The 25,849-nt window shown below is 40.4% G+C and overlaps 1 protein-coding gene across 4 annotated transcripts in view; it reads right to left on the bottom strand.

Annotated features, from left to right (window-relative positions):
- Positions 1–5,086: 5,086 nt before the first annotated feature.
- LOC140464874 (serine/threonine-protein kinase ICK-like) overlaps positions 5,087–25,849 on the bottom strand; it is a 75,258-nt gene continuing 54,495 nt past the window's right edge. For 3 of the 4 annotated variants that reach the window (XM_072560453.1, XM_072560448.1, XM_072560463.1), the window contains 4 exons: positions 25,629–25,777; positions 24,190–24,321; positions 8,854–8,964; positions 5,087–7,793 (listed from right to left, as the gene is read on the bottom strand). In XM_072560453.1, the coding sequence (XP_072416554.1) occupies positions 7,639–7,793; positions 8,854–8,964; positions 24,190–24,321; positions 25,629–25,777 (547 nt within the window). In that variant the 3' untranslated portion in view covers positions 5,087–7,638. Of the gene's footprint in view, positions 7,794–8,853; positions 8,965–24,189; positions 24,322–25,628; positions 25,778–25,849 lie in introns of those variants that run through there. The other variant, XR_011955011.1, reaches the window with a different exon arrangement.

The raw sequence follows: 25,849 nt of genomic DNA, 5'->3' as shown, positions 1-25,849 counted from the left end.
CTGGATCTCATCTCATGGCCATAAATCAATGGAAATGGATTAAATTCAGTATGTTCACTGAGGAATCCTTGTGAGAAAATGGTAAGAAATCTCATCCTTTGTCTCAGTCCTGTGGGTATATAAGACAGTAGGCCTTAATCATGAGTCTGATGCTCTTTCTCTAAAGCTCCCTTAGTTTGCAGATGATCCTGTTTTATACCAAAACCATTAATGATCTGGAAAGCTTAAGACAATGTTAGAACCTTTTAGATTGCATTTCAATCAGTAGCCCGTAATGAGGAAATGACGGAGTTAATTTTTCCACTGTTATCTTAGTTGTAATCGTCCTTAAAAAAGAAATAGCTCTGGAAATTGCATATTTGTTACAATATTGTTGTGATTCTGTTCACCGAGCTGGGAATTTGTGCTGCAGATATTTCGTCCCGTCTAGGTGACATCCTCAGTGCTTGGGAGCCTCCTGTGAAGCGCGTCTGTGATGTTTCCTCCGGCATTTATAGTGATTTGTATCTGCCGCTTCCGGTTGTCAGTTCCAGCTGTCCGCTGCAGTGGCCGGTATATTGTGCATTCCTTGCATGGGATTTTGTACACTACATTGGTTTTGCTCATGCTGGGTATCGGGCCCTTCGTCCTGGTGAGTTGTTATCTGCCAGTCAGACTACTGCAACCACTAGGAGTCATAACAGCATACAAACCAACAGCCACTCTCAGACAACAACTCACCAGGACGAAGGACCCGATACCCAGCATGAGCAAAACCAATGTAGTGTACAAAATCTTCAAGGAGAAAGTGAGGACTGCAGATGCTGGAGATCAGAGCTGAAAATGTGTTGCTGGAAAAGCGCAGCAGGTCAGGCAGCATCCAAGGAACAGGAGAATCGACGTTTCGGGCATCAGCCCTTCTTCAGCCCTTCCTGAAGAAGGGCTGATGCCCGAAACTTCGATTCTCCTGTTCCTTGGATGCTGCCTGACCTGCTGCGCTTTTCCAGCAACACATTTTCAGTAGTGTACAAAATCCCATGCAAGGACTGCACAAAACACTACATAGGACAAACAGGAAGACAGCTAATGGTCCGCATCCATGAACACCAACTAGCCATGAAACGACATGACCAGCTATCCTTAGTAGCCACACACTCAGATGACAAGCAACATGAATTCGACTGGAACAACACTACTATTATAGGACAAGCCAAACAGAGAACAGCCAGGGAATTCCTAGAGGCGTGGCACTCATCCACAGATTCAATCAATAAGCACATCGACCTGGACCCAACATACCGGCCACTGCAGCGGACAGCTGGAACTGACAACCGGAAGCGGCAGATACAAATCACTATAAATGCCGGAGGAAACATCACAGAAGCGCTTCACAGGAGGCTCCCAAGCACTGAGGATGTCACCTAGACAGGGGACGAAACGTCTACAACACAAATTCCCAGCTCAGCGAACAGAACCACAACAACGAGCACCCGAGCTACAAATCTTCTCACAAACTGTGTTACAGTATACTAGTATGCTGCTTCCATTTTCAGTAATGGCCCCACACAGCATGGGTATCAAAAGTGTTGGTTTAATTACATTAATGTTTTCGTATTACCTCACATTTATGATATTTTACACAATTACACTACATCCTAATGAGGTTTTGACCAGGTAAAATATGTTTCTCAATCAAGTTTTCTACATCTCATGTCCTGCCATAGGAACATCATGTGCCACTCTACCTCCTTACAATATTGGCTAGTACCAGTGGTTTTCGATGAACAACTGTTTATTCTGCATCTGATAAACTAAGGTCTCCACTTCCTTTTCAGAATTCTTTAAGTCTTCAGAACTCCGTCAGCCTCTAATAAAGTGTGAACTGTCTGTGTTAACTTATTTAACTCTGGATCTGCTTTCTGAACTTCAGTTAAAGATATGCAAAACATTTCTTTTAAATTCTCTTCATCTTTGAGAGTTTGGCTACCCAAACATTTCTTAACGGCTTACTCTGATCTCTGATGATAGACGTCAAATTCTATTCACCTGTCAAAATTACTTCACTTAGCCCTTTCGAAATTCAATGTAGGTTTGCCCAGGCTGTTTCCTTAAATTCCTTAAAACATTTGTTTATAAACTTCAGAGATTAATTCATTACATTCAGTATTAAGTTTTATAGTGTCATAATCTCGAGAAACCTCGTCTGACAGTGAAGAATAAACTTTTTGCACTTTACCTGTCGACTTACTCAGCATGGGCAATGTTCAGTGTTTCTTCAGTTAATTCTTTTGTCTCATTACTCATTTTAGTAGGGTCTGTTCAAATTGAAACATTTCCTTACTGAAGTTTAGATTATGAACAGGATTCTTCCCATCAGAATCCTCTTTGGTTTCTAAGTTCTCTCAAAGCCATCACCTTTACTGAATCTCCCAGTAACACCATCCTGGGTTTATCATTGATCAGAAACTAAAATGGCCTTGCCATATAAATACTGTGGCTGCAAGACCAGGTCAAAGGCGAGGAGTCCCACAGCAAGTAATTCACCTCCTGACTTTCCAAAGCCATTCCACTACATACAAGGCACAAGTGATGGAATGCTCCCCAGGTGCCTGGATGAGCGCAGCTCCAACAGCCAAGAAGCTTAACACCATCCACCAAAAGCAGCCCCCTTGATTGGCACATCCACAAACACCCACTCCCTCTACCATCAACATGTAGTAGCAGCAGTGTGAACGGAGAGATACATCAGAAATTCACCAAAGCTTAGACAGCATCGCCCAAACCCACAAACACTTCCACCCAGAAGGACAATGGGAACAGATATATGGGAACACTATAACCTGCAAGTTCCCTCCAAGCCACTCACCATCCTGACTTGAAAATATATTGCAAATCCTTCAGTTTCATTGGGTCAAAAATCCTGAAATTCCCTGAGAGCACTGGTGATCTACCGACAGAATATCGACAGCATCAGTGTGGGGAGGTGATGGCCTAGTGGTATTATCATTGGACTGTTAATCTGTAGACCCAGGTAATGTTCTGGGGAGCTGGGATCAAATCCCTCCATGGCAGATGTCGGAATTTGAATTCAATAAATATCTGGAATTAAGAGCCTAATGATGACCATGAAGCCATTGTTGATTCTCCTGCTCCTCGGATGCTGCCTGGCCTGCTGCCCTTTTCCAGCACCGCACTTTTCAACTCTGGTCTCCAGCATCTGCAGTCCTCACTTTCTCCTAGCCATTGTTGATTGTCAGGAAAAACCCATCTGGTTCACTAATGTTCTTTATAGGAGGAAATTGCCATCCTTACCTGGCCTACATGTGACCCAATACCCACATCAATGTGGTTGACTATTAGCAATTAGAGATGGGCAATCTTTTATAAATCAGTTCAATGAGGTAAATGGTCACTAACTTCTCAAAGGCAAATAGGGATCGACATTAAATGTTGGGCCAGCCAGTGAACCCACTTTGCATTTTATTTTTGTAAGTTACTTGAATTTAGGACTTAGAAGATAAAGTCAGCAGATAGGTTACTACTGATGTGTAGGTTGGTCACTTTTAAACTAGGGGATATAACCTAAACATTTGAGCCAGTTCTTTCAGGAATGAAATGAGGAAACAAATGACTTTATTTATTGAGTGAGCTGAAGCTAAGGATGAAATATTTTTTTTAAAAAAGGTCAAAATGTCCAAATATTTAAATGACTGCATCTGACGAGCTCCAAGAACAGAGACAGATTGAAAGGGGAGAGCTCATCCAGAAGGCAGCTCAAAGGCAGAATGCTATGGCCTGAACTACTTCAAAGATATTCATACATAATCTAATTATTGAGGTGGATGAGATCCACTCTCATTAGTGAAGCTGGACATCTGGAGGGCCTCACTGACCATTTAATCATTTTAAACAATGGTCACAAACTCTGTTCTGAATCTTGTTGGAAAACACAGTCTAGTTTGAAAGAAAGGTCATATGATAGCAAGATCTTTGCATATAAAGGCATTAATTTCCAAAGTCAGAAGCCAGAAAGGTAAAAGCAGGTAAAATGTGAAAAGGTCTATTTTTCTCATTCTCCAGCCAGTCTGCAAGTGTGTCCAGCCTGTATTCTGCCTAGTCAAACCCTAATCTATAATATAAATTCAGCAGCTGTTGACTCCTGAAGAGAAAACAGATCATCCATCAACATATTGAATCATCTCAAAACAGACTGAGAACAATCACCAAACCCTGCTTAAAATCATCTAGATTATCCATCTACAAGATCCATATACTGTATAATCAACTTTCTTTAAGGAGTTTGGTGTTCCATACAATAAATACCATTTCTATTTCTTTTAAAACTTCCAAACAGAAATCGGTTTTACTGTCACAGTGCAGTTAAGCAATAACTCACTGAAATAATAAGCAAACTCTTTAAAAAGAACTAGCTGAAATCAACCAAAGTGTGAAAGAGATAGGTACCATTCTACTGTCTCACACTTGATAATACCTCCAAGACAAAAAGCATAATGTTTGGAAAGTTTTAGCAAACATAAGTTGATGCTAGATAAACCGCTAATTTTTAATTTGAGACTGATAAGAATTTTGTTGACCAAAGATATTGGGGATATATAGGAAAGAAAAGAGAGAGTTAGGGTGCAGAGCAGCCATAGAATATGCTCAAGAGCTAAATGGTTTACTCAGTTCCTTTGTTCCAAGAAAAATCAGAAACCCGATTTTTCACTAATTTGGCCCTAAAATAATTCAGTCTGGATCATTTTCACGTAACCAGGCTATCTGATTTTAACTCAGCAAGATGCCATGAAACATTTTATAGCAAGAAACAAGAAAACAGATTCAATTATATTTCTTGTGTGGAGGTAACTTGTGCAAAGATTGCAAAGTGATTGTATTTGGTCAGTGCTAACGGACAAATCATTTTTTTCCTTTTTCAAATACAGCTTAATAATCTTAGTATGCAAGCAACTTAGCCAACATCCTACATACAAACTCAAAAGTAGACAAGCAACTAGAGAATATAAAGACTTAATTGAACTAAGTGGTATTCATATTTGATACTGCCAATTCTAACAAATGCTTAAGTCTGAGAAAAACACTAGAAATGAGCAGTTAAATCTAAATTTTAATGCTATGCAACTGATAAGTGTGTAAATCCAAGGAACAGTTTTAAGAGTAAAATCTTTGAAATTATCAGTACAGTACTATAGAAAATTTGACGGAATAATTTTTAACTATTAAAGCTGTAAAAATGCAAAATATTCAGCACAATTGAAACTCATTTAACATATGCAATTTCCTGCATTGCTTCAATACATTTTGATTTCACTATTAAGCATCTGGTGAGCTATGCCACAGGTTAAAATGGAAATGAAGAGACGTATGTAACATAAATATAGCAATACGCTTCAGAAGCACCAAAAAAAGTACTGTGGAATAAAACCTGCAAAGAAAAAGATACCCCAACACATGGAAAATGCATTAACTTGAAACTTGTCAAAATTTCTACAATGAAATACCAAGAAAAATGCAGTCAAAACTCCAAAGTGAAAATGCTATGGAGTCAATTCAATGACACTTCATCTCTCTCTGAACTCTGGAACTGACGTTACACTGCAGACCAGAAAACACAAGCTCTCACCCCTGTTGTGAGTGACCTTTACATTTAATCTTTATTCAAATCCATAGAAAGGTCATTTGTTCCAGCACTATGCAGCGAAGATGCAAGTTTTGAGTGGAAAATGGGAAGTAAATAAGTAGTGAGTAACCACAAGAATATTGAAAATGGTGACCTTTACATCAACAGAAAACCCATTCTATGTGATTCCAGGGAAGAAAATGGCAGCATTGTATATTGGAGCGTTTTAGGAATGCAACTAAAACCTCAAGGATACACTTCATAAGTTACTTGCTGGTAAAAGACAAGCAAAATACTGATGTAATGGCTATTTGGTTTGGTCTTTTGGTCACACAGATTAAGTAAATTTTAGTCCAGACATTATGTATGCACATCATTTTTGCTTAACACAGAAAATGGAATTGCCTTCGATCATCAAAAGTTTCTTAGATCATAGCGAACAAGCTGATTTGCTATACAAGATGGCCCCAGTTTTTAATACCAAAATGCATGTTTAGGGCTATTCTCGGCATATAAGTTGACCCCCATCCCCATTTTTCCACAAATAAATGCTTAGTGCTATTTACGTATTAGGAGTCTGCCTCAACTTTCAGCTCTGAGATACATGCTCAGATTAAACGTGCTTCAAGTCAGGGCATGAGAGTCGGCAAGCAAAATGGGCCATGTTGCCAAGATGATTTGAAGGAATTTAGGACATGCCCACATACACAAAGCAAACTGTACATGGAGACCAACAAACCAAAATCAGTCCTCCTGCACCAAACACTGATCATTCACAATTTACTCTCAGTGTACAAGTTTATCCTTTAGGGAAGAGGTTGGTGTAACGACATCCTCACTGGTTTCTTAGCCAAGTGGACCAGGTTAATGCTGTGGGGGCATGGATTCAAATCACCAATGGGCCCGAGTGGGGCAGTGGTAGCATCTTTAACTCTAGGCCAGGAGGCCTGAGTTCAAGTCCCACCTGCTCCAGAGGTTTAGAGCAACAACTCTGAAGATGGTTTGTTGATTAGAAAATACCTTAACTCAACCCCTGTTTTTTTTTTCAAAGCTTTGAAAGTGGATTTGTATGCTGTAATCTTCAAGTAATACATCCGAAAGTAAATTTCCACAATGTACTTTCAACACCACCTGAAAATTATTTGGGGAAGAAAGGTACAAAGATAGGAAGTGGTATAGAACACCTGTGTCAATGTGCTTGTGCTATTTAGTGACACGTATATGTTTGAGCTCAGAGGTTTTCATGCAATGGATTTGTTAAATCTTGTGCCATGAGAGAAAGACACTACTGGGTACAAAGGAAGGAAAATCAGCAGGCCAAGGGGAACTGCTTTTAATAATTAGTTAATCATATTGTAGAGGGAGACCTAGGAACAAGTCTGTTTCCATGAAAGAAAGTGGCAGATGATAGAAGACAAAAAGTGGATGAAATATTTTTCTACTTACTTTTTAAAAGACTAGTTATTTTTCTTTTAGAAATGTGAGCATTTCTCACATTTAATAATAAATTCTGACCCCATCCCCACCAAAATTAGAAAAATAAATGCCTTCTTGGTAGATTGCCACAGGCAAATTTCAATGAGTCTCACTTGTAGTGTACTGCATATCACAATCAAAGTATATTCCTCAAATAGTAGTTTTCATATGCAAAAAGGTCTGCATGTGTCTATTTGCCCTTTAACAAAATACTTAATACAGTACATCTGTATTTATAAAAACCTGATAACTTGTTTTACACATTACGCAATATATACAGAAGTAGAAAAATGTAAAAAAAAATTAAATTACTATTAACTGGCAAACTTTCAGAAAGCTCTTGCAAAAATATCTTCTCCAGAGGTGTAAAAAAAATGCTAACTGTTAATGGAAGCAAATCTAAACAATGTCACAAGCAATATTTTGGGTGCCTGAAATCCAAATTCATCTTCAAATGTGGCAATTGTTAGAGAAACTGTGATATTTACTGATATTAAGAAACTGACATTGTTGAGTAGTAGTTGAAATGCTAAATACATCTATTTTTATCGATGTCCTCCATATTTGGAAGACCAGTCAATTCGCCCATGTATTGGATGGACTGCAGGCGGACGTGGAATTAACCCACTGATGCTTTTGCTCGATGGATTATATGGCTGACATCCCAACTGTGTTCGATTGGATTTCCAAGTTGCATAACCTGTAGATGAATACATATTTTTTAAAAATCCTTCCACATAGTTTTGTCGTCATAATTTCTGAACAATTAATCAGCTTCCTATGCACTAATGCACAAGAATTACAATTAAACTTCTCATATTTCTCACACTAGTCAGCATTTTCCAGAATATTAAAAAAAGGCTGCAGCTCATTGACAACAGGAGAATTAACTTGAAATACACTTTATATTAGTAAAACTTTATATTAGTCAGAACTTAAAATTGCACTTCTATTTAAGGACAGCAACTTCTGATCCAAGCTGAGTTTGCAGATTTCAGTCAATGATCCTTTAACAGCCCCCAAACTCTACCATCTACAAAGGGCAGCTAATGCATGAGAAAAGAACAAGCTGCTAGTTCCTCTACAAGTCACAAATTTGGAACTATATCTCCACTCCTTCAGTGCTGCTGTGTCAAAACCTAGAGCTCCCTTCCGAACAGCACTGTGGGTGTATCTGCCAGGTGGACTTGCAATGATCAAGGAAGTGACATATTACTATCTCGCGGACAATGAGTGTTGACCAATAAATGCTGCCTTTAGCAGTATCATCCAGATTTTGGGAAAGAATACAAAGAGTATTCACTGAGTCCCTGAGTTAGGGAAACAATGACAGCATCCTACAACTTGTTCAGTGATCCTGCTGAAGATCTTTGTGGACATCATTCAAGAACAGGTTCAGGCTTGGCTTTCTGAAACGAAACTAGAAATTACTGAAGGAATTCAGAAGGTCATTTCTTCAGAGAAATTAGTTGTGTTTTCTCCCCACCGATGCTGCTAGATCTGCTGAGTTCCTCCAGCAATTTCTGCTTTTGTTTCAGATTTCCAGCACCTACTATTCATTGTTTTATTTCAGGCTCAGCTTTGATGTTCGTTAACACCATCTCAGTTGACAAAGTACAAAAAGGAGGTATTAGCGCCTATGAAACATTATTCCAAACAAGAAAAAGGAAAGAAGTGTGTTGAACATTCTTTACCATTTTTCTATGAAGTTTAACTGAAAAAGTGCACATAGTCCAATTGAACAAGTCTGTTATACTTACTAGAATCAGTTTCCCCAACAGGTGCTAACCGCACTCTTTGGCCAGCAGATCCAACTTCTTTTTTAAGAAATGATGTGTATCCTCCAGAGGCATCAGTGCCAGTTGCATAAACTGAAAAATAAAACACTCACCAATGACAAAAAATACATTTTTCTTAAACTTAAGCAGAAACAAAGTTCATTACGTAATCACCATAATTTTTATATTTTTTAAAATTGTATTCATCAGTGACATGTGCTTGCACTAAAATGAATGACATCGGTTTGGGATCATTGCTGGAATCAAATGCCTGAGGTAAAGTCTACCTCTCCTAACCAATATCATCGAAATATTTGGGACAGATGAGGGCAAATTGGCCTCCAGCTGGCTGTTTGAAACAGCAGCCAAGCTTAGTCCAACACCACTCACTTTTTATCTGCAGTCCTGCAAGTTCCTCAGCTTCATGTACTGTTACAAAACTTAAAATGATCTAAGACCATTCAAACAAGAACAGAAGCAGAAGTCAATTTGGTCCCTCAAACCCATTCCAACATTCAACAAGAGTGTACCTGATGTGTTTTAAATTTCACATTCCCATCTACAATGATAAATTTTAGTTTCCTTGAGCTATGAGAATCTCAAAAATATTTAATGAGCCACCTACATCACCTTGTGAGACTTTAAGAACTTACCTTGAGCATTGGGGCCCTCCATTTTTGTTTAGCAACAGGAAGAGCAGGAACGATGACCAGGAGATTGCCAGGAAAGTAAATCACTGCTTTAAGAACTTACCTCGTGAACAGGGGGAGCGCTGCTGAGGAGTGGACACTGGACTGCTGAGTAACTCAAGTCATATATTTGGTTGTGTTATCTGATACACATAGTTAGCTAGTGTCTCCCACCCATCTTCCTCCTCTAACAAAAAAAAGAGTTCTGCACTGGATTGGTAAGATAACTAGTTTGTTTTAATTTTTTATTTTTCAATAGTCTCTTTAGGAATTTAGAATAGTGAGAATGGAGGTTAGGACAGTTGAATGCTCCTGCAGAATGTGGGAGGTAAGGGTCACCACGAGTGTCCCATCTGACTTCATTTGCAGGAAGCGCACCCAACGCCATCTCCTCGAAACCTGCATGAGCGAAGTGGAGCTGGAGCTGAATGAACTTCGGATCATTTGGGAGGCAGAGGGAGCTACTGAGAGGAGTTATAGAGGTTAATCACACCTCAGGTACAAGAAAGATGCAAGTGGGTTATAGTCAGGCGACAGAAAACGAACCGAGAACCAACCCTGTGGCCGTTTCCCCTAAAAACAAGCCTACAGTTTTGAATACTGCTGGCGGGGGTTTAGGGTGGGGGGAGGACACAACTTACCAGGGGTAAGCCATTGGATATAGGTCTCTGACAGAGTCAGTCCCTGTTGCTCAAAAGGGAAGAGGGGGGAAAAAAGAGGAGAGAAGCAGAGCATTAGTCATTGGGGACTCCATTGTTAGGGGGACTGACAGGAGGTTCTGGGTGGCTCAGTGGTTAGCACTGCTGCCTCACAGCGCCAGGGACCTGGTTTCAATTCCAGCCTCGGGTGACTGTGTGGAGTTTGCACATTCTCCCTGTGTCTGCGTGGGTTTTCTCCGGGTGCTCCGGTTTCCTCCCGCAGTCCAAAAATGTGCAGCTTAGGTGAATTGGTCATGCTAAATTGCCCGTAGAGGTAGGTGCATTAGTTAGGGGAATGGGTCTGGGTGGGTTACTCTTCGGAGGGTCGGTGTATACTTGTTGGGCCGAAGGGCCTGTTTCCACATTGTAGGAAATGAAATCTCAAAAAAAAAAAGAGAGAGACTCACTATTGGTGCATTGCCTCCCAGCTGCCAGGGTTTGTGATGTCTCGGATCATGTTTTCGGGATCTTCAAGGGGGAAGGGAGCAGCCCCAAGTCGTGGTCCACATAGGCACCAATATAGGTAGAAAAAGGGATGTGGACTTAAGACAGAAATTCAGGGATCTAGGGTGGAAGCTTAGAGCTAGAACAAAGAGTTATCAACTCTCATTTGTTACTAGTGCCACGGGTTAGCGAGGCAAGGAACAGGGAAAGACAGGCGACAGGAATGGTGCAGGAGGGAGTGATTCAGATACCTGAATAATTGGGGCTCATTCTCGGGTAGGTAGGACCTCTACAAACAGGATGGTCTACACCTGAACCAGAGGGGTACCAATATCTTGCAGGGAAAATTTGCTCATGCTCTTCGGGGGGGTTAAAACAAATTCAGCAGGGATCCTGTGTAATCGTAGGTCCAGTGTCCAGGAAGTTGAGAGTAATGAGGTCAGAAATAAGGTTTCAAGTTCAAAAGAGTGCTTGACAAGCAGGAAGGTGGTTTGAAGCACGTCTATTTCAACGCCAGGAGCATCCGGAATAAGGGGAGGGTGAACTTGCAGCATGGGTTGATACCTGGGACTTCAATGTTGTGGCCATTTCGGAGACATGGATAAAGCAGGGACAGGAATAGTTGTTGCAGGTTCCGGGATTTAGATGTTGCAGTAAGTACAGAGAAGATGGTAAAAAAGGGTAAAGTGTGGCATTGTTAATCAAGGACAGTATTACGGTGGCAGAAAGGAAGTTTGAGGACTTGTCTACTGAGGTAATATGGGCAGAGGTTTGAAACAGGAAAGGAGAGGTAACCCTGTTGGGAGTTCTCTATAGGCCTCCGAGTAGTTCCAGAGCTGTAGAGGAAAGGATTCTGGATAGGAGCCAAAGTAACAGGGTAGTTGTTATGGGGGACTTTAATATTCCAAATATTGACTGGAAGTACTACTGCTCAAGTACTTTAGATGGGTCAGTTTTTGTCCAATATATGCAGGAGGGTTTCCTGACATAGTATGTAGCCAACAAGGGACAAGGCCATAATGGATTTGGTACTAGGTAATGAACCAGGCCAGAGGATTTGGAGATAGGTGAGCACTTTGGTGATAGTGACCACAGTTCGGTTAGATTTAGTTTACAAATGGAAAGGGATAGGTATATACCGCAGGGAAAGAGTTATAGCTGGGGGAAAGGCAATTATGAAGCGATTAGGCAAGATTTAGTATGCATAGAATGGAGAAGGAAACTGCAGGGGATGGACACTATTGAAATGTGGAGCTTGTTCAAGGAACAGCGACTGCATATCCTTGATAAGTATGTACCTGTCAGGCAGGTAGGAAGTGGTCAAGCAAGGGAGGTGTAGTTTACTAAGGAGGTTGAATCTCATCATGAGGAAGAAGGAAGCTTATGTTAGGTGAGATGTGGAGGCTCAGTTAGGGTGCTTGAGAGCTACAAGTTTGCCAGAAAAGACCTAAGAGCCAGGAGGGAACATTAGAAGTCGATGGCATCAAGAAAAACTTTAAAGCTTTCTATAGGTATATCATGAATAAAAGAAAGATTAGAGTAAGACTAAGGCCAATCAAGGATAATAATAGGAATTGTTGCATAGAGTCCAAAGAGATAGGGGAAGCACTGAATGAGTACTTTTCATCAGTATTCACACTGGGGGAGGAAAAACGTTATCAAGGACAATACTGAGATACAGACTATGAGACCAGATACGACTGAGGTTCATAAGGAGGAGGTGTTAGCAATTCTGAAAAGTGTGAAATAGACAAGTCCCCTGGGCTGGATGGGATTTATCCTAGGATTCTCTGGGAAGCCAGGGAGGAGATTGCAGAGCCTTTGGCTTTGATCTTTACGTTGTCATTGTCTACAAGAATAGCGCCCTAAGGATAGCAAATGTTGTCCCCTTGTTGAAGAAGGGGAATAGAGACAACTCTGCTAATTAAAGACCAGTGGGGCTTACTTCAGTCATGGGTAAAGTGTTGGAAAAGGTTATAAGAGATAGGATTTATAATCATGTAGAAAGGAATAAGTTGATTAGGGATAGTCAACACAGTTTTATGAAGGGTAAGTCATGCCTCACAAACCTCGGGTTCTTGAGAAGGTAACCAAACAGGTGGATGAGGATGTGGCCTTGTCCCTTGTTAGCCCGTCTACATACTATGTCAGATTGATGCGGTGTATATGGATTTCAGTAAGGTGTAGGTATTACACAATTACAGAGACATGGAATTGAGAGTGATTTAGCAGTATGAATCAGAAATTGGCTAGCTGAAAGAAAAAGGGGGTGGGTGATGGGAAATATTTATCCTGGAGTTCAGTTACTAATGGTGTACCAAAAGGATCTGTTTTGGGGCCACTGCTGTTTATCATTTTAATACATGACCTCAATGAGGGTGTAGAAGGATGGGGTTAGTAAATTTGAGGATGACACGAAGGTCAGTGGAGTTGTGGATAGTGCAGAAGGATGTTGCAGATTACAAAGGGACATAGATAAGCTGCAGAACTGGGCTGAGAATTTAATGTGGAAAAGTGTGAGGTGATTCACTTTGGAAGGAGCAACAGGAAGAAAGAGTACTGAGCTAATGGTAAGAATCTTGGTAGTGCAGAGGAGCAGAGAGATCGTGGTGTCCATGCACATAGATTGATGAAAGTTGCCACCCAGGTTGATCAGGCTGTTAAGAAGGTATATGGTGTGTTAGCTTTTATTAGTAGAGGGATTGAGTTTCGGAGCCATGAGGTCATGTTGCAGCTGTACAAAACTCTGGTGTAGCCGAACTTAGAGTACTGCATACAGTTTTGGTCACCACATTATAGGATGGATGTGGAAGCTTTGGAAAGGGTTCAGAGGTGATTTACCAGGATGTCGCCTGGTACGGAGGGAAGGTTTTATGAGGAAAGGCTGGGGGATTTGAGGCAGTTTTCATTTGAGAGAAGAAGGTTGAGAGGTGACTTAATCGAGACACAACACATACAGAGGGTTAGATTGGGTGGACAGTGAGACCCGTTTTCCTCAGACGGTGATGGCCAGCATGACAGGACATAGCTTTAAATTGAGGAGTGATAGCTATAGGGCAGATGTCAGAGGTAGTTTCTCTACTCAGTAGAAGGGGCATAGAATGCCCTGCCTGTAACAGTAAGTAGACTTGCCAACTTTAAGGGCATTTAAATGGTCATTGGATAAACAGGTGGATGAAAATGGAATAGTGTAAGTTAGATGGACTTCAGATTGGTTCCACAGGTCGACACCACATCGAGGACCGAAGGGCCTGTACTGCGCTGTAATGTTCTATTAGTTCCAATGGTACATTCTGATTCTGATTCCAGATAGTGCAATCCAGATCCTGAATGTATATCATCTCCCTCTGAAATCTTTTACAAGTGATTTAGAAAAAGCTCCCAGTCGATGCTTTACTTGGCACAGGAACTGCTGTTTCCTCTCCAAATCCTGTCTCCTAGTCATTCCTGCAGAAACAGTCCTGCTTTTTTAAACTCACCCAACATCCAGACATCATTCAAACCTGGCAGCTTTCTATAGGTCTTTGCACATCTTTCCTGAATTGCGGTATCAAAATTGTCTATTATATCACTTATTTTATGAAGTTTAACATGTTGTCTGCCTCTACATTCTATTCCTATAATTAAAAAACAAAGTAACCCATGAGACTTTTGACCACCGTATTAACTTGTCCTACCATCTTTACAGTGTGCTTGACACCACACTTGCTCCACATCCATACTTTCAAAGCCATGAAATGTAGATTTGAATCATCTTTCCATGTGATCTTTTGTAAAGCACAACACTCCACACTTCATTGTATTGAACTAAATGTGCCATGCTCCACCCACTTCACTAATCTGCCTATGCCATTCTAAAGTCAACAAATTGCAAAGTTCCCTGCTAAAATCCATATAGATGTCCGTTATATTACCGTGATCAATCTTCTCTGCTACCCCAAAGAATTTAGTCAAGTTAAATATACAATTTGGTATGAAATGCAAGCACTGAATAAGACAAAATTGAAATTATAGTTAATCTACATGACAGAATAATTAGTGTCAATGTATAAACATAAACTGCACATCACATGACTAAAGCTCCATAATGACTGACTTAACTTCGTAAGTCCAGCCTTGCAGTATCAACGATCATTTTTCCTATTTATCAAAATCAGTCAGCTTTATGATTCAAAATGAGACAGACAATGATGGATCTTTAAGTGCTCAGCTCTTCTCCTGTATGACAAACTGGAACTAGGTACACACTTATTACCTTCGTTCAAAGTAAATGTCAGTAAATGTCCAAACATTCTGAACTTGAACCAGATTTCAAAACAGGTGACATTGCATTGCTGTGTCTTTCAAATTTTTATCTGTTCATTTGCAGTAGATTATTGAATAACTATTGATGCAAAATGGTTTTATAATAGGAAAGACATTTAGAATTTTGTGAAGTGGACATGGAAAATTAGTTGACGGTAGTGTTCGAAGTAAAATTGTTTCAATAAGCACTACGTGTAGGGTATTAGAAACTGAATGGTGTCACACGGTCGTAATTTTTACTTGTACCTGTAGATATATTGCATGGAATTCTGTGGTAAATTCACGATAAAAAAATCTATTTCTAGGTAAAAACTGCCAAATTAATATATAAATTGCAACAAGCTACTTCCTCATTTATTATGATGTATCCATCCTTTTCCACCCACAGGTCAAATTTCTAGTATCAACCCCTGGCCACTGTTGAATAGGTATTGGGTGCTGCACCCCACTGAGAAATAGGAATATCCTCAAGTTCAGAATAAGTAAAATTTCACCTTCGATACAGAAGATGCTCCAATTCAGCTGCCTTCATTTCCTGGTCCATCAAACCTAGTGTCTGACAAACCCAATAGCTACAGATACCTTAAAAGCCACCTTACTCAATTTCTCCCTTAGTAAACACCATTCTCATCAGATACGAAACCTCATGCACCTTCGATGCCACCTCTTCCTTCCCGTAGCCAGATGCAATGAGATGTAATCTTGCAGTCTAACAAAGAAACTGTATCAATATAGCACCTTTCAAAATGTTGCCACTTTTTATGTAGGAAGTATTTCAGCCAGTTTGTGCGTAGCCAGTCCCCCCAAAAAAGCAAACACAAAAATAAAAATATGCGTGTATATTTGATTTGAAGTCCCTTTCCTTCTAGAGCCTTCTCACTCCCTTGCCCTGCCATTATCCAATAGAAAACTCACAATACAGCTGAGTTGCACCAATGAGCGCTGAAATAAAAAAACATATGGATATCAATAGTACAGATAAATGTGCTTCAAATTTTAAATAAACATGAAGTAATGAAATGATTGATCACATTTCGCCTTGACTGCAGTGTAGAATTCTGGCATGTATTCCGGACCAGTTTTTGAGTTCCCATTGTCAAAGCAAGATGGATCTTCCATGAATTAGAATAAACTAAAATGGCTGAAATCATTGAATTACTTCTGATTTTTCCAACAATTCCACAGCTAAGCAGCATAGCAGTCTCTTCAATTTGTTGGACACCACTACAAACTTGAGAAACGGATACATTGAGAGTTTGGAAAATGATACTGAAAGACCTTCAGAGAGTTGCTGCAATGTATCCAGTGGACAGTACATGATCAGTTTATGTAAAGGAAAAGAATCACAAAGCATAGTTGGTCTTTGGATTCTGGCTAATTTGAGATGGAGGGGAGGAAAAAAATTCTGGCTCTAAGAGCTACTCCTTTTCTTAAAAGGTATTTTCAGTGTTGGAGCTGATTTCTTGAATTCTAGGAGCAGTAATTAGGAAACAAAAATCAAAACAGCACTTTAAAAAAGGAAGAAGAGAAACAAAGGCAGTGACCACATGGGAAGTGATACAGGCGGAGAACTCAACCTGCAGAACTGCCTGCCCCAGCAATGAGTGCATAGCTGACTGCCTCTGCTGTTTCGTTTCAAGTATCTCTGGACATCAGAGTTAGTCGAAGAAAAATAAACAAAGCGTGAAATTCACAGATGACCTTCCAGAAACCTGTGTGGGGGAGTTCGCAGCAGGGGAGCTGTTAAATGGCTAGTTTTTAAAGTGGAGCTGTACTTTTTTCATAAATCTACAATAGTGAGTAGAGTGAGTTTTTTTTATTACATGTTTTTGTGGAGACCTGTCCCTTGAATAAACAAAAAATATAAAACCTATGTCTTAAGTTAGGCTGGAGCAGTAACACTGGGCTATTTTCTGGGTTTGTGGATTGTTAAGGTGCAAAGATAGCCTTTAGTAGAGTGATGTGCTCTTCCTGTTGCATGAGAGAGATTAGGGAGAGTTCCCATGTTACTGATGGTTATGACTGAAGGAATTGTGTTTGGTTATGAATCCTAGCAGATTGCATGGATAGGTTAGAGCAGCGGTTAGAGGCAATGATGAATTTACAGCATCTGAGGGTGTGAAGGGAATTTTAGGATGGGAAAAAAAACAGCAGATACTATCAGGTAGATGGGTTACCTCCAGGAAAGGTAGGAGAGGAGGACAAGTAGTGCAGGAGTCTCCCGTGTCTATCCCCATCTCAAACAAGTATGTTGTTTCAGAAAACGTAGGGGGTGATGGTCTCTCACAAGTAGCACTGACAGCCACGTTTTGGTAACAGGATTGCCTCTAACTTAAAGGGTATGTTAAGTTCCAAGCGATCGATTGTGAAAGGACTACCTCGTCAGAGGCATAGACAGACATTTCTATGGCCAGAGAGACAGCAGAATGGTGTGTTGCTTCCATGATGCCAGGATCAAGGCTATCTCGGAGATGGTGCAGAATATTCTCAAAGGGGTGAAGGAGCAGCAGGAGGTTGTTGCACACATTGAAACTAACAACAAAGGATGAGAAAAGCACAAGATTCTGAGGACAGAACACAGTAAGGTGGCAGAAATTTAAAAAAGGAGGGCCTCAAGAGTAGTAATATCACGATTAGTGCCAATGCCACAAGCTAGTGAGGGTTGGAATAGGAGGATAAAGCAGATGAAAGTTTGGCAGAGCAACTGGCGCAAGGGAGAAGGATTCACATTTTTGGACCATTGGAACCTCTTCTGAGGTAGAAGTGATCGGAGGACAGATTGCACGTGAATTATGTGTAAGAGATCTGCATCATTGCTGAAGCCTCACCCCGCCGCTGTTTCACTTCCAGAGCGAACACCTGCTGAGTCCACCCCCCCCATTCAGGAGACCAGGCAACACAATGGGTCAGTAAACTCCCGCCACCTCCCCTACTACCACACTCTACCGCCAACCCATCCAACACCAAACACAGTGTTTTTTCAACTCTGCACATTTCCAGCCAGCAGATGGAGTGAAGCAACCAGATACTTCTTATCCCCAATGGGACTCCAAAACAAAATGACGAAATGGCATGGAGGAGGCAGCTGAACTGGACACCAACAGTAAGACTGCTGCTGCCTTTTTTCTGCTGGGGAAGGGGGGTGGGTTGAGTCTCAAAATAGCACACAAACACACACACGTTTTGATAACTTCCCACTCTGTCCTGGGCAGGACAATGTTGGAGAAATTATACTGGGGGGGTGGGGTCAGTCCAGGCCTTAATCAAGGCCATCAGAAGAATATCAACCTGATCGGGCTGCTGGAGCGGTAAGAGGGAGGGCAGCTAGTCAACTTCATGGAGCAATGGCTCCCAGCTTCTTGAATTTATTTGGCTCTTTCTCAGGGGTACAAAATCAATTTTACAAAATTGGAGGCCATGCCTGTTGGGGGTCTTACTGGAATACCTGATCTTGGGGGTGAAATCAGATTCCCTTTCAGATGGTCACAGGGAGGTTTCTTGTATTTAGTTATTTTTATCACCCCCGCTTTTGAGCAATTATATCAAGCTAACTTTGTGCAGTTGCTAGAGGACCTTCGGCACTGGAACGATCTTCCAATATCCTGGTTGGGCAGAACAGCTCTGGTTAAAATAAATATTCTTCCTTGTTTATTATGCCCCATGCGAATGTTCCCTTTGATGTTGCCTCGGCAGGCACTGTGGAGTTGGCTCAGTTAACTCAGTAACTGAGTTAACAGTTGGCTCAGCTCTTTTATCTGGCATCACAGGTGGCCTCTTTTAAGCTCACCCAATTGCAGCTTCCACAGGCCATGGAGGGGTGTAGATTTTCCAGACTTTAAGAAACACCAACTAAGTTCCCTACAATCTTATGTGGCTGATTGGGCTTGCCAGGACCCATGGTCAATTTTGCTGAACATAGATGGCTCCCAGGCAAAATGTCCCCTCATTAATCTGTTGATCACAGACAAGTTGAGGACTATTATGGACCATTGCAGAAATCTAAGTGTCCTTAACATGGTTAAAACATGGAGAATGGTGCAACATAGTAAGGAAAATTTACAAAAAACTTTCCCTTTTTACTCCCATAGTGGGAATGCCACGATTCCAATGGGATTGATGGATTCTGGCTTTAGGGTCTGAGAGTCCAGTGGAGTTTCCTATTTGAGAGACTTATTTGAAGGGGAGGTCATGATGGCTTTCAAGCAGCTGAGTCAGAAATATGAGCTATCTAGGAGGGACCTCTTTTGTTACTTTCAGGTTAGGGACTTTTTACAGAAAAAGTCTGCATTAATGGTTAGCCCCTATAAGTCGAATATGGACAGGAGCGCGCTTTTGGTCCATAGGCACTCTCTTGGTCAGCACTCTCTATCATTTATTTGGAGTTAGTGTCTCGAAAGACATCGAGCTGTTGTGTAGAATCTGGGCTAGAGATCTCACCAGGGGAGTGGGAGGATATCTGGGAGAATGTAAGGAAGACTTTCATTTGCAATAGGACACAGGCTATCCAATTGAAGGTACTCAATCGGGTTTATTCGGCACCAGAATGGCTTGCGAAATTTAAGACTGGAGTATCCCCAATGTGCCCCAAATGTAAAATAGATATTGGTACTCTTACTCATGGCTTGTGGTCATGCCACAAGCTTCGTAGGTATTGGGGCACATTGTGAGTGTTTTGGAAGGGGTCTTGGGAACCAAGATCAAGGTAGACCCAGTGTCCCTCTTCCTGGGTTCACCTAATCTCCCCTCTTTGGACGTGTACGGGAAGAAATTGTTTAGTATTCTTTCATTTTGTGCAAAGAAGAACATTCTGATGAGCTGGGTGTCGGAAGATCCCCCAGGACTCTCGGGGTGGCGTAGGTTAGTTATGGAGCACATCCCCCCCTAGAATTCCTTACAAGTATGGTGCACCAGAAAAAGGAACTTGTTTTATAGGATGTGATGGCCCTTTGTGAACCATATATCCGCTGACTTATTGGCTATATTGGTTACAGCCTTTGTGTAGCCATGAGAACTGTGTCTGGCAGCCGGGAGCCCCTGGGAGGAGGAATTCTGAACAAATATGGGAATGCCAACTGATGCTCCTAGTGATGGGGAGCTTTGGTGGATTGCGCTGAGTGTTGTAACTTAATGTAATTTAGTTTAATTTGCCTTGGTTCAACTTTGTTTAATTTAGTTTCTTTTTGTTTTGATTTAGTTATTTGTTGAATTGTAGTTGGTGTAGAGTTTTTTTCTCTTAAATTGTTTGTGGAGTAGGGTAGTAGTTTGTTTACTGTTGTTATATTGCAAGATTGTTCTATTATTTTGTAGTAATTTTATATTTTTTGTAAAAAATTCAAAATCATCTTCTCAATAAAAACATTTCTCAAAAAAGGAACCAGGGCATTGAGTTGTCATCAAAATCCAGTGAGTCAAAAATGCCCGCTAAGGAAGAAAACCCAACATCGTTGTCAGGTCTGGGTTTTAAGTCAAAGGCAATGAACCCTGATATGTGGGAATAATACTGCAGACTTGTGCTCCAGAACGGCCACACCCTGCATCAAACTGTTCAAGTGCAGCTGCAACATTGGCATCGACCTAACAATGTGGAAAATTGCCCAGGTTTGTTTGTTCACAAAAAGCAGGACAAGTCCAATCCTGCCAATTACTACCCAAACAAACAAACAGTCAGTAGAGTAATGGAAAGTGTTATCAACAATGCTATCAAACGGAGCCTGCTCAGTGATGCCTAGTTTGGGTTTCACCAGGGTCAGTCAGCTCTTGGTTCAAACATGGACAAAACAGGTGAATTCAAGAGGTGAAGTGAGAGCGATAGTCCTCGACATCAAGGCTCCAATCAATCAAGTATGCCATCAAAGAGCTCTAGCAAAACTGAAATCTCAGGAATGAGGAAGCCATTTCTCCGCTGGTTAGAGACACACCTGGCACAGAGGAAGATGGTTGTGATTGGTAGAAGTCAGTTGTCTCAGCAGGAGTTCCTCAGGGTAATGACCTTGGTCCAACTATCTTTAGCTGCTTCATTAACAACCTTCCCTCCATCATAAAATCAGGAGGGGGATGTTCAGCACCATTCACATGTAAATATTCAAATGCAACAAGACCTGGACAACAGCCAGGTTTCAGGTGACAACTGGTAAGTAACATTCCTGCCACACAATGCCAGGGAATAACCATCTCCAATAAGAAATGTCTTCATATTCATGGCATTACCATAATTAAATCAGGCATGATGTTACCATTGACCAGAAACTCAACTAGACTCACCATATCAATACAGTGGCTTCAAGAGGTCAGAGGCTAGGAATACTGCAGCAAATAACTCACCTTCTGACTCCCTAAAGCTTGCACACTATCTACAGACACAGTCAGGTGTGCGATGAAATACTCTCCACTTGCCCAGATGGGTGCAACTGCAATAGTACTCAAGCAGCTTGACCTCACTTAGGACAAAGCAAACCACATGACTGGCACTATACCCATTCTCTCCACCACTGACACTCTGTAGTACACATTGTTGCTATCAACAAGGCGTACTGCAGAAATCCAGTAACTATCATTTAACAACACCTTCCAAACCCACACCCATCACGAAGAACAAGGGCAACAGATACATGGGAACACCACCACTTGCCAGTTCCCCTCCAAGCCACTCATCATCCTGACTTCAATGCATTTCTCATTTTATTCAATTTCACTGGGTCAAAATCCCGGAATTCCTTCAATAATGGCAGTGTGGGTCTACCAACAGCACATGGACTTCAGCAGTTCAAGACAGTAACTCGCCATCACCTTCCAAAGGGCAACTTGGGACTGGCAATAAAATGATGGCCAACCAGTGATGCCCATGTCTCAAGTGTGAATATAAAGAAATGGCTAAGGTATTGCTTTATGGATTCAAATTACAAAAGCCAACAAAAATGTCATAAGTTTTCCTCTGACAGCAACTATCTTTCCAAGAGTAAAAGGAATTACTCTTTTCAAAGTCTACAGGATGTCACAGTTTATGTAATTGTCCTGGAGTTTATAATTCTACTTGCGCCAGACAGATGCAGAACGGATGCAATTAATGCTCAGTGAGGAAAGATACCTCATCTGGGTTCCATTGATCTGCTCAAAAGTACGGACAGACATTAGGATGCTGGATTAGTGGTGCTGGAAAAGCACAGCAGTTCAGGCAGCATCCGAGGATGCTAATCCAGAATCCAGAATTTGGTTTCCAGCATCTGCAGTCATTGTTTTTACCTAACATTAGGGTGCTGTTTCACTGTCAGTCCTAGAATAGTTTATACCACAGAAGGCTATCATAGAATATAGTACAGCAAACATTTTATTAACTGGCCCCTTTGGAACCAGGAGTGTGCAGGTTGATCAAGAGATCCACATAATCAATGTAAACACAAACTAAGTAATAGAAACTTAATGCAGGACTACATTATTCACTATTATACTTTATTTACACCATAAATCACAAATAATAATGCAACTTTGCCTTAAATAATACTTAGCAGCAGAGCGTCTTCTCATTCATACCCTCAACTAACTACTCAGACATCACCGAGATCGCGATAATATCACAAATGTCTCATATTTCAGGTACAGAAAGTTTGCCAGTTTATCAAGACTGCTGGATCATAAGGTGCTGGTTAAAACGAAGTTTGCTGTACCTCCATACTGACATTAGGATAAGACAATTGCTTAAGGTGTTTTTTGAAAAGGTTTAAGACAAGATTGTTTACTCTCAATGATAAACAGTTAAGCAGCTCTTAAAAAGATTTGGATATTTTGCTAGTTGAGATATATGACAATCTGAAATTGCATATCTATAGAACAAGAACAGTACAATACAGGTTCGGGCCGTTCAGCCCACAATTATGCATCAAACATGACAACAAGTTAAACAAATCCTTTCAGCCTATCCTTGGTCCATATTACTCCATTCTTTGCATATTCATATGCTTATCTAAAAGTTCCCTAAACACCACCGTTTCCACCTCCTCCACCACACCTGACGAAACGTTCCAGACTCCTACCACTCTGTTTAAAAAAAACCTATGTCCTCTGAACTTTGTTCCTCTCACCTTAAATGTATGTTCCCCCGGGTGAGACATTTCAACTCGGGGGAAAAAGGAAAACAGGATTCTGACCGTCAAGCCCACCTATACATCTCATAATTTTATGGATGTTTATCCTGTATCCCCTCAGCCTCCACCACACCAGAGAAAACAACCTGAGCTTTTCTAGCCTCTCCTTAGAACTCATACCCTGTAATCCAGGCACCATCCTTATAAATCTATTCTGTACCCTCTCCACATACTTCCTGTAATGTGGCAACCAGAAGTGAACATAGCACTCTACGCGTGGCCTCACCAAAGTCTTATAAAGCCACAAAATGATACCCTGACTCTTGCAGTCAATCCCCTAACCAATAAAGGCAAGCATTCCATATACCTTCTTCACCACACAATGTACTTGCGTGGTCACTTTCAGGGAATTATGGACTTGAACCCCAAGATCCCTCTATACATCAATGCTGTTCAACTAAACTGATCTTTGTATTACCTGCAAACTTACTAGCCCACCCATCTACATTTTCATCCAAGTTATTAACATATAATCACAAACAGAAGTCGCAGTACAGATCCCACCAGAAGTCACGAACCTCCAGCCAGCAAAAGACCCTTCCACCATTACCCTCTGCCTTCTATGGGCATGCCAACTCCGAAGCAGCCAAATCATCATGGAACCCATTCATTTTAATCTTCTGGATCAGCCTACCAAGAGGGACCTTGCTGAATGGAATGTTAGCTTATACAGAGAAAAATTGAGAAACATGCTTACTTCAGTTTCAGCTTCTGGAAAGATTAAATGGCGCCAATATAAAAGTAAATCACAACTGAAATTTTGTTAAGATATTACAAGCAAGACATATATCCTCCCATCACCAAGCCAAAATGCTGCCAAAAGTGAGCGAGTATCACAAAAGGTTTTAATAAAACTGCCCAAAATTTCTAGGGATCTTCAGATGCATGCAACTTTAGAACGTGTACTTACCAACTTATTCATTATATAAATATTGTGCATTGTATATTGTAGGCAACTGTATTTTGAAATTACTGGAGCTTTGAATCAATAACAATTTCCCTGAAAAATAATACATAGGAGCGAACATAATGTAACTTCGGTACCTGCATTGCTGATGGGAAGAGTTCCTCCAACCACTCCTGAAGGTTTACTGGAAAGATTAGAATTGGCCCAGGGACTGCGAGCGTTGAAATCTTTATCTGCATTGGCAAGTGGGGTGCTCTTGGCATTTATTCCTACCGGATCAAAAAGACCACTATTATTAAAATTGTTAAAATTATTATTATTAAAATTATAATGTAAAAATGAGAGCCAAAAAATATTTATTTTAAATTTTAAAATTAAGATTATTTTAAATGCCTTCAGCTTATCCAGTTACTGTAATTTTAACTGAAGTTTTATTTTGTCCAATCTCTATTTCTCCTACTCAACAATAACTTTATTGCTTCCTAGGGAAAAATGTTTTCAGTTGATTGTTATGACACAGCAGTGAACCCCTCTGTTAATTAAACCAAACACCCAGAAAAGCTCACCTCACCTTGTAATCTGTTAAAATGAGTGACACAGAACTCCCAAATTCCACTTTTTAAGAAAAAAATATCAATTTATTTTTTAACTCAAAAAGTGAACATTAAACAACAACTAATCACAATTTTAGGCCCCTATTCCTCTTAAGTGCTTATTACCTGCCTCCAACTCTATAACAAAATGCTGTTCCAATAAGACACTTATTAAAATTACATTAACTTAATTTCAAAACTACACAGCCGCTGTCGTGATCTTCCAACTGACGAGTCCTATGGGTTGTCTTCTTGCTTTTTACTGTGTCTATTTTTCATACGAAAATGTACCTTTGATAGAGAGTGTTTCCTAATTTCTTGGAGAGCAAGATGTTAGATCTCCAGGATTTTGTGTTTCGATGGCAGTTGCTCTCCTTCCAATTTTCAAAATGTCCGCATTTTATAACCTCAACATCAGATTGTCTTATTGGTTCGATGTTGGCAAAACAATAAATTCAAACTTGCTTGAGTTTTGGTATCCTGGGATATAACTTAAACTGATCAGTTTAATTCGAATTGCTGTCAAAACAGCAACCAAAACTCAAGTATCATTTCACAGCCAAATGTTACATTTTTTCAATTTTACAGTACACTCTGGGACTGCCATTTACTCATATATACAGGTGCTTATAAGCTCTCAGTTCAGAACAGCATTCACTCTCTCAAAGGTGCAGTGAAATTAAAAGGAATACTGGAAAAATAAATCAGAAAATAGCAACTACATAATGCAAAACATAAGATTTGATGAAAATCAAAAGGAGAGCATAATAATTGTGAATTAGAAGATTAATAGCAAATAGAAACAAGAGAGGTGGTATGGATAATGTGACATAAACAGATGACTCACTCTACTAGTTGTTAATATTGTAATTGCTGTTTACATAAACATATGCAACTTAAACCTGCTTGAAGCTCATACTACTCTTTAGCCCTACTAACGAAATACTCTTTGCTTAATTTAAACAACTTTTTTTGTTACGAACCTGGTAGATACCTGGATTGTTTCAGATAGTGATACTTGGCTGAAGAAGCTCTAGATGCACTTGTATCTGGGAGAGGCATTATAATGGCTGTAGGCATATTGCTGCTGTTTGATTTACCACTTGAAGAGAAATCTAAAAGGTTTCCCATTCTGTAACGGATGCATATCAAATTATTTTAAAATTAAGAAAAGTTTGAAAATGACACTTAATTATAATAATGG

The sequence above is a fragment of the Chiloscyllium punctatum genome, chromosome 3, assembly GCF_047496795.1.
Source record: "Chiloscyllium punctatum isolate Juve2018m chromosome 3, sChiPun1.3, whole genome shotgun sequence".
In the NCBI taxonomy this organism is placed as follows: domain Eukaryota; kingdom Metazoa; phylum Chordata; class Chondrichthyes; order Orectolobiformes; family Hemiscylliidae; genus Chiloscyllium; species Chiloscyllium punctatum.
This window is presented reverse-complemented; position numbering and strand designations above follow the sequence as displayed.